This window comes from Pseudochaenichthys georgianus, chromosome 11 (genome assembly GCF_902827115.2).
Source record: "Pseudochaenichthys georgianus chromosome 11, fPseGeo1.2, whole genome shotgun sequence".
NCBI lineage: Eukaryota > Metazoa > Chordata > Actinopteri > Perciformes > Channichthyidae > Pseudochaenichthys > Pseudochaenichthys georgianus.
The window spans coordinates 13055078-13068933 of NC_047513.1; the positions used below are offsets into that span (position 1 = coordinate 13055078).

The 13856-nt window shown below is 39.1% G+C and overlaps 1 protein-coding gene across 1 annotated transcript in view; it reads left to right on the forward strand.

Moving 5' to 3' along the window:
* angpt1 (angiopoietin 1) overlaps positions 1-13856 on the forward strand; it is a 58211-nt gene that overhangs the window by 18563 nt on the left and 25792 nt on the right. The window contains exons 2-4 of the mRNA XM_034094526.2: positions 8322-8477; positions 9092-9213; positions 10330-10562. Coding sequence (XP_033950417.1) covers positions 8322-8477; positions 9092-9213; positions 10330-10562 — 511 coding nt within the window. The remainder of the gene's footprint in view (positions 1-8321; positions 8478-9091; positions 9214-10329; positions 10563-13856) is intronic.

The window sequence follows — 13856 nt, forward strand, 5'->3', positions numbered from 1 at the left end:
GTTGATTTTTCATTTTCTAGTTTGGCCAAAAATATGTGTTGGTACAGTTTATAAGATTACAAATGGTATAAGCTGGGAGGTCTGCTAGCAGCTGTGTCCTTACATGACATTATTATTAGGAAAGGTAGGAGTTTTGCTGTACATGGGTTTATTTTCTGTGGCTTAAACTCTGTAACGTTTATTTAAATGTGTCCCATCATGCTAAAAACTTTTCTCAGCTTTCATATGTTTCTCTAGAGCAGGGGTGGGGAACCTCGGGCCTCCGGGCCATATACGGGCCGCGAGACCGTTTGGTACGGCCCTCGAGGTAATTTATAAACACACGCAAAAAATTTAAGAAATCTACCGCAAAATAATTAAACAAGCGAGTGCCTGTTTTTCCTGGCCAAGGTCAGGGTCCTTGAACACAACACGCGGCTCCGGCACTTCAGATAAGGAGCCGTTCACATGCCGCAGTTTTTGCGTCGCTGTGTCTTTAGTTGAAAGCCCAGTGGCGATCTGTTCATCTGTCATACTGATCATACAGTCAATAACTTTGTTGTTATTAGCATCTGGTTAGCTAGCTAACGAATATAAGAAGCTTGTTCTACAACCAGTGAGGTAAAGGCACATCACTTTATATGATCATTATAGTTATAAAAAAATAAGAGAATAAAGTAAACAGGTATAAAATACTATATGACAGTAAAAAAAGGTTGTTATTAATAAACAAGAATACAGTTTAAAAGGAGAGTAATTTGTAAAATATCCATAAAGAAAAATAAAATCTGTTTTACAGTTCTGTTTCATATGGGTGTTGAGAGATGTAGATCTCTTCATTTTGCTCTCTAAGTGCATCAGATTGCTGCTTTTAACATTTAAAAAAAAATAATCTTCCAGAGGGAGCATGCCCCCGGACCCCCCTAGAGGAGGTTAGGCCCCCCCCCCACTTAAATCATGTTCACATGGATAGGAAACTAAATAAATTTGCACACATCTTGTGTCCATATCTTTCTGTTTGGGTGGTCATGCCACAACCGTGCACGTGCATGCATACGCGAGTCATGGTAAGATATCTGGATTAAGAGGTTGCTTTTTCTTTGCACAGCATAAAAGAAAGGCCAAATGAATGGGCTGTGATTTTAGTATTTTTAAGCAGAGGTCAATAATTTGTACGGCCCTCGGAGGATGTTGAAAAAATTGAAATGGCCCTTGAGAGGAAAACGGTTCCCCACCCCTGCTCTAGAGATTGCAAAATAAACTTCCACGTACATGCATTCAATGACTTGAGATATATGTGCTGCTACTTTACATCTGTCTCGACCAACTCTGAGAAATTCCTTTCCTGAATGAATTTGCATCGTAAAAGCAAGCAAGTTTTCACACCACCCTACCGATATGAATAGTAAAAAGCAAACATTTCTGTTGGATGTGCTCAAACTTGCTCAAGCACTTAAGTTCAAGGCTAAATATTTAGTCTATTTTTTTATGCTAACATTTTTATTTCTTTTTATAAAACATGTGCAACTTTTGAGGTTAATTGATTTTACATATAGACGTGTGAATTATTTTGCTAATTATTTGTGAGGCTCAAATTAATTATTATAGTTATATTTGATTTAGAAAGACCCCTTATGTTATAAGCTTCATTCATTTAGAGATTTAGATATGGTATATTTGTTTTCATATCAGTCAAGAAGAAAGCTAAACTTAGATCCAAAATGACTTTTTTTTTATCTTACAGGAAAACATTTTATATTATACGCTGTCTTTTCTTGTCCTAGAGCAGGGTTGTCAAAACATTTTTCATTGAGGGCCACATTTAATTTTCTTGCTGAATATGCTTTAAGTAAAAAACAGCCTACATTCCAGCTTTCCATACAGTTTCATTTAGTTTGTTACAAAGTAGATTGGCCGCTTTTATTTTAAAAAATGTTTGAAAATGGGACCCAACGATGGGGCTTATTAACAAATGAATACTGTGTAATATTTGTACATTTATATTCAAGAACTACATTATAAGACCAGCAGAAGTTTAATGTGTGGGCCATATTCCATTGTACTTTTAGAATTTGCTGTGGGCTAATTAAACATTTACCACGGCCTACAGTTGGCCCCCGGGCCATAGTTTTGATACCCCTGTCCTTGAGGAAGATGAAAACAGAAACCCTACCGAGTGCTATTCGATTTTTGGCAATTTGACTTCATCCTAATAAACACTTAAATCTCCAATTTGACTCAACTAAAGCCACATTTCTGACATTTTGTGTTTCGAAATCATGATTTAGGACTAGATTCTCCCCATTGTTACTCATACTTTCTTGAAAGCTTTGTTTTTTCTTTGTGGTTAACTATTGTTCTAACTGAGTAAATTGACAGCTTAGAGAGGTCATTAGTCATTTGAAGATTAAACATGATCAAAATGTGACATTACATTTTCCACTCTGTTTGAACAATTTGTGGTTTATTTTAACACTGAATAATGATTTACAAGGCCATGTCACATGCATTTGACTGAATATGGAAAATCGATTTGGCCTAAAGAATTTACCCTCGGGTTCTGATTTGTTTTTCCGTTGAAACAACAAAAAAATCAGCCAACCTTGACAACTTAACAATCGGCCAAATATTCTCGCTTTCTTTTATATTCTGCCCTGATGACAAGCCATTTTGCCAGACAACCTTTGAAATGGTTTGCATTTGAACCTGCCAAATGATTTTGGGCACCTCCAAGTAATCACAGTGATCTACGCAGTAATTTATACAGAGAAACAGTTGGTTTGTTTCGGGTTGTGTACACAAGGCTCATTATATCCTTGGAAATGCACAACCAAAAACAAATCGACACAATAGCATCTTGACAGGAAGTCCACAGGGAAGAAAAAAGGTAAGATAAATCTAAAAGGAGAGGGAAAAAAGAGTCTTAGAACTGCGGGTGCTGGCTTGTTTTTCAGATGGCAGTCAAGTCTCTTTGGCCAAAGAAAGTCCTGATCAACAGAAAACGGACAGAGCAACAGATATGAGGCAAGGGCTGGACCACCCACCTCACTGCAGACCTGTGTTTCTACCCTGTATGATGATATTTCACCATTCACTAAGCTACACCCCCCTCAGTAATGGTTTGCTACGCATGTTGGCTCTCCTGTCTTTCACATCACAAGTTTACTTGATGATGATCGCAGATCTACCACTTGATTTCATACAGAGGTATACATAGAATGGCTTTTAATTTCTAAAAACAACTGGTCTTAGTAGAAGGAGAAAAACGTTTATCAGCTGCGTTGATGTACACCATGGCCCTGGAATTGTTTGAAAAAGGTTGTAAGCTATTTAGCTACAAGCAACGGTTGCACGTTTGAACAGATTAAAAAAACGCACCCTCGTTTTTTCGTTTTTGAAAAGCTAAAATAAAGACCCTTCAAACTATTTATTTTATAGATATTATCCCATTTTCACAATTTTGCATTATTTTGAATAATATTGTTTTCAAACATCAGGCCTGGAGTAACAATAGCTAAGCTTTGATTTGGAAATTCCTGCTTGGTGGAGATGACAAGCGAATGATCAATTGATCAAACTGCCACTTCAAAGGAAAATCAAAACTGATTATTTGTCCACTAAGGCATAGGGCCTGTTGGTTTGTTTGTTAATTTTCAGTCTGTCTACTACTCTTTCGTTCTATTCACATTCTATATGAGGAAAGAAATGTGGCAGCAATTGAGTTAAGGCCTGGATGTTGGCCACCGAGGTGAAGGTCACAGAGGTTAACTGCGAGTTCAACCTGAGTTGTTACTCACCTAATCTTGACAGAGTTTAAGACAGTTTAAATAGTCTTAATACTTTTTCAAGGTGGATTTTAAAAACAAACAAGCCGGTGAGTGAATAAGACAGTTTTCTAAAAAACAAACACAGGTTGCACATATATTTTACAAAACCTTAGAGTCATACAAGGCAGTAATTCAGGATATCGCTTCCTAGGCGGATAATAGGCCCAGGTTTCAAAAAGGGGTGTCAAATTCACCCTTCATTGCTGGTGGACGATAAGAAGGTGCAAGTGTATATGCTGGCATTCATTCCAAAGTGGTTGTTTTACACCAGGAGGTGCTGATTTAAGGGGTGGGTGGTAGCGGGTAACCCCCATTCTCTAGTCCATTAAAGTGGTCTGAAATGGATCCAGGCCTGAGCGTAAGGGATGCATCCCAGAAGCCTTACTGCCTCACCATCCCCTCCACACACACACACACACACACACACACACACACACACACACACACACACACACACACACACACACACACACACACACACACACACACACACACACACACACACACACACACACACACACACACACACACACACACACAGCCAGAGATGTGACAGAGCTACAGCAGTAAGTGTTTTATACAGTCCAGACTCACTGTGTTCTAACTCTCAGTGTCTCTCAGCGCCACTGCCGCTGTTTAGAAAAAGATCAAGACCCCCTTTTTAGAATGGCTAAATGGAAAATGTCAGAAAAGTGGTAAACATTTGCAGTAATCTGTAACAATGTTAGCAGGGGAGTATCATGTTGAGGGATTATCCTGTTCTTGGCTCTCAAGCGATGGCAATTTAACATTTGTACCTTGACAATGTACAGAATAAGTGTGTTTGGTATTTTAGCCGTTGGATTGTGTGCCTTTTTGTCTGTGAACACTTGACCCTCTTTATGACCAACATTCATTTTGCTCTTAAAATATTCATCCTGGTACATGCTTTATGTTGTACAGCTTGTCAGTTAGGTTCTAGACAGCCCCAAGCAGCTTGCTTAGTGATTAGCCAATTGTACCTCATAAACTGTCAAAAGAGACCATTCAGTACATGCAGTATACTGCATTGTGAGGTTGCAGTTAAGGTTTAATGGTTTTCCATCCTGATGTCAGGCAGCATCATTAGCAAAGTCAAAGGAAGTCCACATGAAGCCAGACAGTGCCAAACACAGCACCTTAAAACATTCAGTGTAAAGTAGCACTTAGGGAAACATAAACTTGTGTTTATGTGACTCTCACTTATCAAACAGCGATTTTGTGAAACCAAGTTAAGTTGTTTCTAAAAGCAGAGCATGGTATTATTTCACATTCTGGAAGGTCCCGTCCAGAAGTATTTATTTCATCATATTGAAGTTCCATTTAAATGTCTTTCTCATTTTGCAAAGAGTTAACCAAAGGGAATTGACAAAAGTTACAAGTTTTCAACCTGGAATTGTAAGTGTAATCGTGAAAAATAAGTGGAACATTCTTTTATTTACATATAAAAAGCTACATTTAGTACCAATAAAACTAACATTCCTCTCTCAATTCACTTTATTTTGAAGCTACAGCCTTTCACCATTGGGTGGTGTCTTATGTCGGCAAACTTAAGGTTAATTTTGCAGAGTAATAGACACTACTTCATAAACATTATACTGTTTTACTCTTGTGGAGCTGTAACCATAAAGTATTTATTTATATCATAATTTCACTTGCACTCCCAGTGTCTGCTTTGTAGCAGAAGTTACCAAGTCACCCTTTAGAGACCCGGTATAAAGATTATCTGACCCCTTAATGTATGAAATTCCATTTCTACTACATTGTTTGAAGCCTACTGCATATATCCCACTAAAATGGTTACAACCGACTTTACCTTTAAGGGTGACTCCATTTAGTTTAACCCAGAGTTGGTGGGCTTTAACCAACCCTAAAGCTTTTAAACCATGTTTATTTATCTGGAACATGTTTCTTGTCAATCCCAAGATGAAAAATTCCCCAAAAAGCAGCACCATGATGGAAATACATTTGTTCCACGAGAACATATTTGTATATTCTTGAGAATATCAATCGGTGGCTTTGAGCCCCATTTCTTAGTAGAAAATAAAGCACCACAACCCATGAATTCTCATTATGCACTCGTATTTATTTCAGCATCGTAATCCATTTCCCAACTGACACAAATTTGCATTTCAGCTCTGACAATGAGAGAGTACTTGCCCTGTGTACTTTGCATGGTTGGCAATAGTTATTATTGGTAGTCACTGACTATAAGCAAAGCATTTAACTGGAGCCAAGGTTAGAAACCATTGAAATAACCCAACACCCACATAGACCCATTTTACGGCTTCCTGATTGGACGTGTTTGCGTAATCTTGTTTCTCCTTGGTACTTTCCATTTATGAGCCCCTCTAGATCCACCCTTGAGTCACACACATTCCCTAGGACACAAACCATAAAGTGATCGCTCGGCTTAGGTTTTCATCTGCCATCTGTCCCCTCAATACATTTAGTCTCAAGGTGACTTACAATGTGCAAAGCCTTTTTCGGTCTTCAGAGAGTGGACACAATCAGATGAGTAGCTGCACTGAAAGGCTGCTGTTGTAAGCACAAAGAAGAGAGATTTAATTTGAAATGTGATGGTCTGCCTAGAAGGATTTTTAGCCTACACCATCCACAAAGTTTGGAGAATTTACATTTCTATATGTACTAAAAAACGTTTCCAAACACAGGCATATTCTCTGGGTCATTATCAGGCAGAGTTATCCATCATCACTTGAGCTTTGTAGATTCCAGACTCAGTGTTTTCTTTCCATTTCCTCAGGCCAGACTATTGGAGGATGTGTCAAAAGTGACACTTATATCAGCTCTATATAGTTCATGATTAGGGGAAGGGGTTTGTTCCTGAAAAAAAACTCTGTAAAACTTTTGCCAAGAGATATTCCATGCTTAATATTACATCGAGAAACGGCTAATTCAACTTGACGGACCTGTGTAAATGGCAGAGAGCTGGAAGTTGTTGTTGAAGATTTGAGACATCCATCCTTGTTCAACTGGTTCATTATTTGTTAGACTCGGATTGATTAAAAATGTTTATCATGTCATATTTTCTTTATTAAAGCAGAATAATTATGCTATTTTTCTGCAAATCAATCTCATAGAATACTTTGCAGTATTAACACTATACTGCTGTTTTCAGATATGTATAATGTATACAGATATGCTAATATTTCAGTCATGATCACCAAAACAAAAATATACTTTACTTTGCATGGTTAACCTATTAATTCTGTGATCTGATTATTAGATCACATTTTTTATTGATAGAACTCCAATATACAATAGTCAAGATTGAGCCAAAATGGAAACCCCCCAAAAACAGGAGATCTCGCCAACCTTGCTGACTTTTCTAAATTCAACCAGAATGATTGCAAGCATTAAAAGGCAAGCTAAACTTAGTTGAAACTTGCGCAGTCACCAGCTGCTCTTTGTCTTGTAGCACACAACTAAATATTTTCCTCCACAGATTCTTTCCTCTGTGTGTTAGGAATTTAATTTGGGCTACAGTACAGGATGGGAACTGTTGCTAAGGACACCAACACATATGATGTTTTGCTGTTTGACTCTGATTTGTCTTGGCTGATGCGTTCCTGAAACATAGCTGTTAACATACATCCTGTTGATAAGCCAAAGCAAATTTAAGAATCTCTCTACTGGGCGATTATTGAATCACTTATGTGTGTGTTCAGACAGTGAGCTTACATTGTAGATAATAACAATCTAATGATGTCAGTTTTATTTATAAAAACAAAATTATCCTTAGACAGCCAGGCTCTCCTATATTTGCTAAGTCAAATTGCGCTACATTTTCTACGAACAAGACTCAAGGAAACGTTACGACTTTGTGGAGTTACCTTAACTTAGTAAACTTCTAAAATAACAATGTACTGCTGAACAGTACACAGATGATCCATATGGTTAATTCCTGAAGAATAGTATCCAACACAAACTTTCATCTTGTCATCTCGGTCTCTTTGCCTGCAGGCTAATCACCTACATCTGGCTGTGCCTATAGTAACTTAACTCATTCTACACTTGAGTTGTTCAAATATTCAAATGATGGAAAACATGTTTGATGTGCATTTGTTCACATGTACAATATAAACACTTTCCAGTGCGTGTCCAACGGAAATGTCGATTTATTTAGTTGTGTTTGCTTATTGAATAATTGTGTATCTTGATTATGGAATCTTGTGTGGCATCCTTTAAGCTTGCTATTACTGTGAATGTGATGTGTGTAAGAGACAAGAAGAGAAAGGGTAGGGAACAATGCCTCGCATCAGTGTTCCTGCCTGGTGTCAGTTATTAAACATCGTTTTACCATTGTGCCCTACTGTGATAGACAAACAAGTTGAAAATGGGTTTAATTGATTGCCAGATTTACTTCTGGGTTACAATTGACCTAAAGGCTCCATGTTATTGTTTTTGTAAATAATACATTCCTGGGATGCACCTTCAAGTATACTTTACATCTTTCTGTACTTTTCTTTGGTGCAGATTGAGAACTACATCAAAGAGAGCATGAAGGTGGAGATGGCTCAATTGCAGCAGAGCGCCGTCCACAATCACACTGCAGCCATGTTGGAAATGGGAACCAACCTTCTTTCTCAGACGGCTGAACAGACGCGCAAGCTGACTGACGTTGAGACGCAGGTAACACTTTTAAAACAGACACTTACACTCAGGCTCACAAACATGTTGATGTGCCCCCATTCAATTCGCTCTTTATGTCTTTCTCTTGCACACACACGCTGAGAGGATCCATCCTATGCGTCATTAACTCAACAATTCCACAATTCACTGCCCCAAAAAGGTTACAGAGCACTGGCCAAACACAATGCTGATGCTATGTAAATGCCTAACCCTCCTGTGACTTATGTGGCTCAGTTTCCTTTTAGTGTTTATATGGAGGATTTTGAGTGGGAGGTGATGGAAAGTTGTGAAGTTAGCGTTGGGTAATTTTTGCTAAAGCACTACAAAGATAACTGTTTGCAAAGTTAAAAAAGATAATCATAGCAGAGATGAAAATCTCCTAAGTATAACCATGTGTTTGGGGAACACTTGAAAAATGAAAACAAAGTTGATGGTTTCTATGTGCAGTGTGTTTTTCCAGTGTCTAAAAAGCCTTAGATACAGCCCTGCATTTTTTGTTTCTCTTTAGGGTTTGGTGCACATGAGCAAGGTATTAGCTAGTATTATTGCACATACTATGTAAAGAGGCATTATATAATCTACTGTATATATCTGTGCATTTCTTATCATGACAGGTTCTGAATCAGACATCGAGGCTCGAGATCCAGCTGCTGGAAAATTCTCTTTCCACTAACAAGTTGGAGAAAGAGTTAATGATCCAGACCAATGAGATCAGCAAGCTGCATGACAAGAACAGGTAAACAGACAGCGCTTCGAGCAAACACACACACACACACACACACACACACACACACACACACACACACACACACACACACACACACACACAATACCATAAATTCTGCAGGAGGAAAGAAATAAAGATGATACATCGACACACAGAGAGCCGTTCTCTACTGCTGTTCTCTGCTGGATTGTGTAAACAAAATCAAAAGCTTGCTCCCAGCTTTCATTGACTACCACATAGTTTGACCATTTTGTAAAACATTATTCAGTTGTATATACAATATCATAATCATTTCTTGCAAAATCATGCAATTTAAAATGTTGCTTTTGGATATAATGTCTCCAAATCTTGATTGGTGCTGTGGGATTGTCTAAGATTATATAATGTTTAAAAGGGTTTGGTTCCCATCTCTCCTTGCAGTATCCATAGAGACTCAATGCAATCACTTTGGAAGAAAATGAAAACATAGCCTAGTCTCTGGTGATACTGTTTTTTTAGTTATTCCTAAGCCATATTGAGATAGATTCCTGAGGGGACATTTTCGTAAGCTTCAGCAATTATGACATTATTTCATCTTGTGCGTGTCTTCTGTCATTTTTCCTTTACCAAATCTATAATGGTGGAGAAGATATGATCAGTTGATGAATTTGATGTCAGCTTGTATCATCTTTCAGGAATTAGATCGTACGCTGGTGATTCTCAGATACTGAACAGCTTGTTCATTTACCTCAAATGAATCCCAAAGTATATGATGAATGTATATGTTTATATTCTGTGGGGCACACAATCCTCAGACATCATTTTCTGAAGTCTTAAGCTAAATTCATGTTTTCTTTTCCCATATTGCTCATTGGGAAATGGTTTTCAAGTAAAGGGTGTATATCACCACCTATTGATATTTATTACTCCGTGTTCATCACAAAATAACAGCAGGAAGCAACAAGAGCGAAAGAGGGATTCAGCTGAGACATAATCAGTGAGTAACTGGTGATATAACAACAAAACAATCTTAAATCCGCACAACGAAATCTCATTCCAGCGGATTTGGATGTCCTGAAGGACCATAATAATTAGCAATTTAGCTATCTTATAAACAAACTGTTCATCCTGTTTTCCTTTCCGTAGCCTCTTGGAGCAGAAGATGTTCGAGATGGAGATGCGACACAGGGAAGAGCTGGATACCCTGAAGCAGGAGAAGGGGAGTCTCCAGGTCCTGGTGGGGAGGCAGAGCGGGGTTATCGGGGAACTAGAAGCCCAACTAAACCGGGCCTCAGGAAATGGCACGGCCCTGCAGAGACAGCAGCAGGAGATGATGGATACCGTCCATAACCTGCTCAACCTCTGCAACAAAGATGGAGGTAAGCCAACTGGAATCAAAGGGTCACATGCAAAGAAGTTTGGAATCTTTGTTATAAATATGCTCTTACAAAATGGCCATCGCATTAGGAGCATTGGCAGTTTTATTGTGCTAAAACCAAAAAGCCAGGTAGCTGAGCATGGCCACTGATCCCAGCATCTCAAAGAGGGACCAATCAGTGAAATACTGGAATGGTTTAGATGCTGACAATAAGCCTTTGTAGGCCTACTGTGTTTTGAAGTTAAACTGAGTGAAAACAAGAAATCTTTGACAACCTGGACATGAGGAGAGGACCTACCGACTGTTTTGCCTTCTTCTCACCTAAGATATGTTGTATGTTTGATTACATTGAATACTTTATAGAGACCCTCATGGTCCCCAGAGGATAAACAGAGGATAAAGCTTACTGACTTTGGTGATCTTCTCACTTTTTCACTTGCGCCTCCATGGCATTTGTGGTTTAGAGTTTGCTGTCCATTACATGAATCAGCGTGAAATGTAGTCACCACAGGCAAGGAGTATTTCGGTTTTTCACTACTTTTTGGAGTCCGCTTGGAGGACACATTCCACATATACGCAGAAAAGAGCTATGCTAATACAATTAATTTTTTTTTAACACTAGAACCGCCAACGGGTACATTTTACCCACAGCTGTTTTTTTATTGTATGTAACTTTTTTTCAATAAAATATTAACGTCTCCCAGTCCGTGACTTTTCCTGAAAGTGTGTTATGTAACACCCTGTGTTGTTAAAAATTGTCAATATGAAGTCAGATTGAAAAAATCGCCAAAAAAATTGATATTTCTACCTATTTCCGCCAGCGGGTAATATTTACCTCATAGAAATGCAGCGCTCCTCGCACTATTGATTTCGCGATCAAAATGATCAAAATACTACGGAGGGAAGATATGTTTGTTTGGAGGGGAAGCTCGCGAGTGTGTGTGTGTATACGTGTGTGTGTTTGTGTATTTTTTCGTTTCTGTGTATTGTGTTTGTTTCCCAGAGAAAACCCTCACGAGAAACACCGGCTGTTGTTGTGCCTGCTGTGATGTTAAATTACTTGTAATTTGTAATTATGCCGTTACAAGCTTCAAAGTTATATTTATCGTCTGAATTTGCCGAAACAAGTTTAATATTCTGAAAGCCAAGACTTTGTTTAATTTAAATCAGATGAAAACAAACTGTAACAGACCCTGCCGTGTTATCTATGATTACTATACTCTTACGTTCATAATTTCAGCCGGAGGTAGGGGGGGCGGCGCTGCTGGAACAGCAGATTGCGAGTGAGAGGTGCTTGTCTTCGTCCCTTTACAAGCTTCAAAAATGTATTTATCGTGTGATTTTGGAAATAAAAGTTTCATATTCTGAAAGCCAAGACTTGGTTTGTTTAAAATCAAACAAAACACCCAAACCCTGAAAAAATTGTTTTTTACGTAAATCCACGTTTATTCTGAAATGAGCCGTTGCGACTTCCGACTGATTTCGATAGAGCGGGTCACATATAATATGAAAAACTGAGAGTCCACAGATTATATTGGTATACATGTCATCCCTGTGCGATCAAAACTCACCGTTCTGTATGGTACATTGTACCTTGGAAATCAATAGCGGGTAAACTTTACCCGTTGGCGGATATAGGTATACAGCGACCTCTGGCGGTTCTAGTGTTAAACCGGTATGCGAATGTTCATATTGAGCCTTCGCATACAGTTTCTGATGAAGAAATGTGCGTCACATGGACCCAGAAGTACTCATGAGTTTTGGAAGTATAAGACAAAGTACAAATGGTCTGGTTCTACTTTGAAACCCTGAGGCAAATCAAGAACATCAACTGTGCACTGGGTTGGTCAAACCGAGCGTAGAAAGGTTTATGTTTATGTTTCAGCAGAGGAGAAGGCTTGTCAGTAATCTGTTGATTGGTTTTTAGTCTGATCCAAAGTTTGTCTACACCCACAAGCAATGACCGAAACACAAGAAAATGCCTATTGACCCTTGCCAGACCACAATGTGAAAAGCTGCATTTGTGGATTGGCTGATCAAGGCTATAACTATAAAGCAGCTTTTGTTTTTCCCACTAACTTCCTCTAGTCAGCTACAACATCTTTGATTTTACAATCCTCATGAAATCAGGATGACACCAGTTCTATAAACCTTACCCCATACTGAGAGACACAGGGATGCGATGGCTATTAAACCCTGCATCACTGAGAGCAGCATGAAGAAAGAAACACGGTTCTTATTGTAACCTGATGTGCTCCTCTTAAAGAGCATTGGTGCCTCTCATGAACCAGCATGTTGCTCTTCTTTTTTTCTTGTTGCAACAATCACTGGTCATGCTTAACTTCCTAAAGTCTGAGAACACTGCTTCTCCGAAATGTCAAGCATTACTCTGGTCATGAAGTATCAGGATTATGTTAGTCCTCTGAGTCTCTCCCTTCTGTTAACAGAGACCAGGGATTTCCCTTTTGGCCCTTCTTTTGACCCTGCAGGAATTCAACCTCTCATGTTCGGTCAAATGCAGTGAACTCATTTACCCCTTTTTAAGCCGGTTAAAGGCCGAACCAACTTGATCCTAACATTGGCCTTAAACCCCATTGGTCACAGGAGATTTGACATGAATTCTGTGTCGGGGGATCGGTTGCAACTTCATTTCCATTTGTGGACTTCCTGCACAGACGCCTCGAGACCTCACAGTGCTTCTTGAGGTTTCCCGTCAGACAGGAAGCAACAAGGATATGAAGGGATGTAGGAGTCATGACTGGATAACTACTAGACATGATTAACACATTCTTTGTATTTATCATGCTGCTCCCTTTCATTATTTTAATGTTCCCTGCAGTAGAGGTCACGGACGGCCTCCACTCACACTCCATGTGTTTAGTCTGGTAATTAAATGCCACATACACAAATCCAGAGGTCTTTTGAAACCTTTTTGGCCTTGATCTTCATGTTAAGATTCAAGTGTTTCCTCATGCACCACTACTAGTTTTTAAATTGTACTGGCTTTGTAATCTGCCAAGTTTCTTTATTTTGCCACCTTTTTATGCTACTTTTATTATCAGTAGGGTCAGTAGGGCAGGGCACCGCAGCGCGTCCCACTGTCTGTGATTGGTGGTTACCTTAATGAGAAGCGATAGAAATGGAATGTTGTCACCGCCGCTCTGTGGTTGGTCCTTTCCTCTTCCATGGTGGCGTTGAAGGTTGAGGCGGGCCGGCGGGTCAGAGATCTCCCCTTTCTTCACCCCAGCCTGAATAAGTCAAACTGAAATAGCTCCCCGGGGACCTCCCGTCCAAA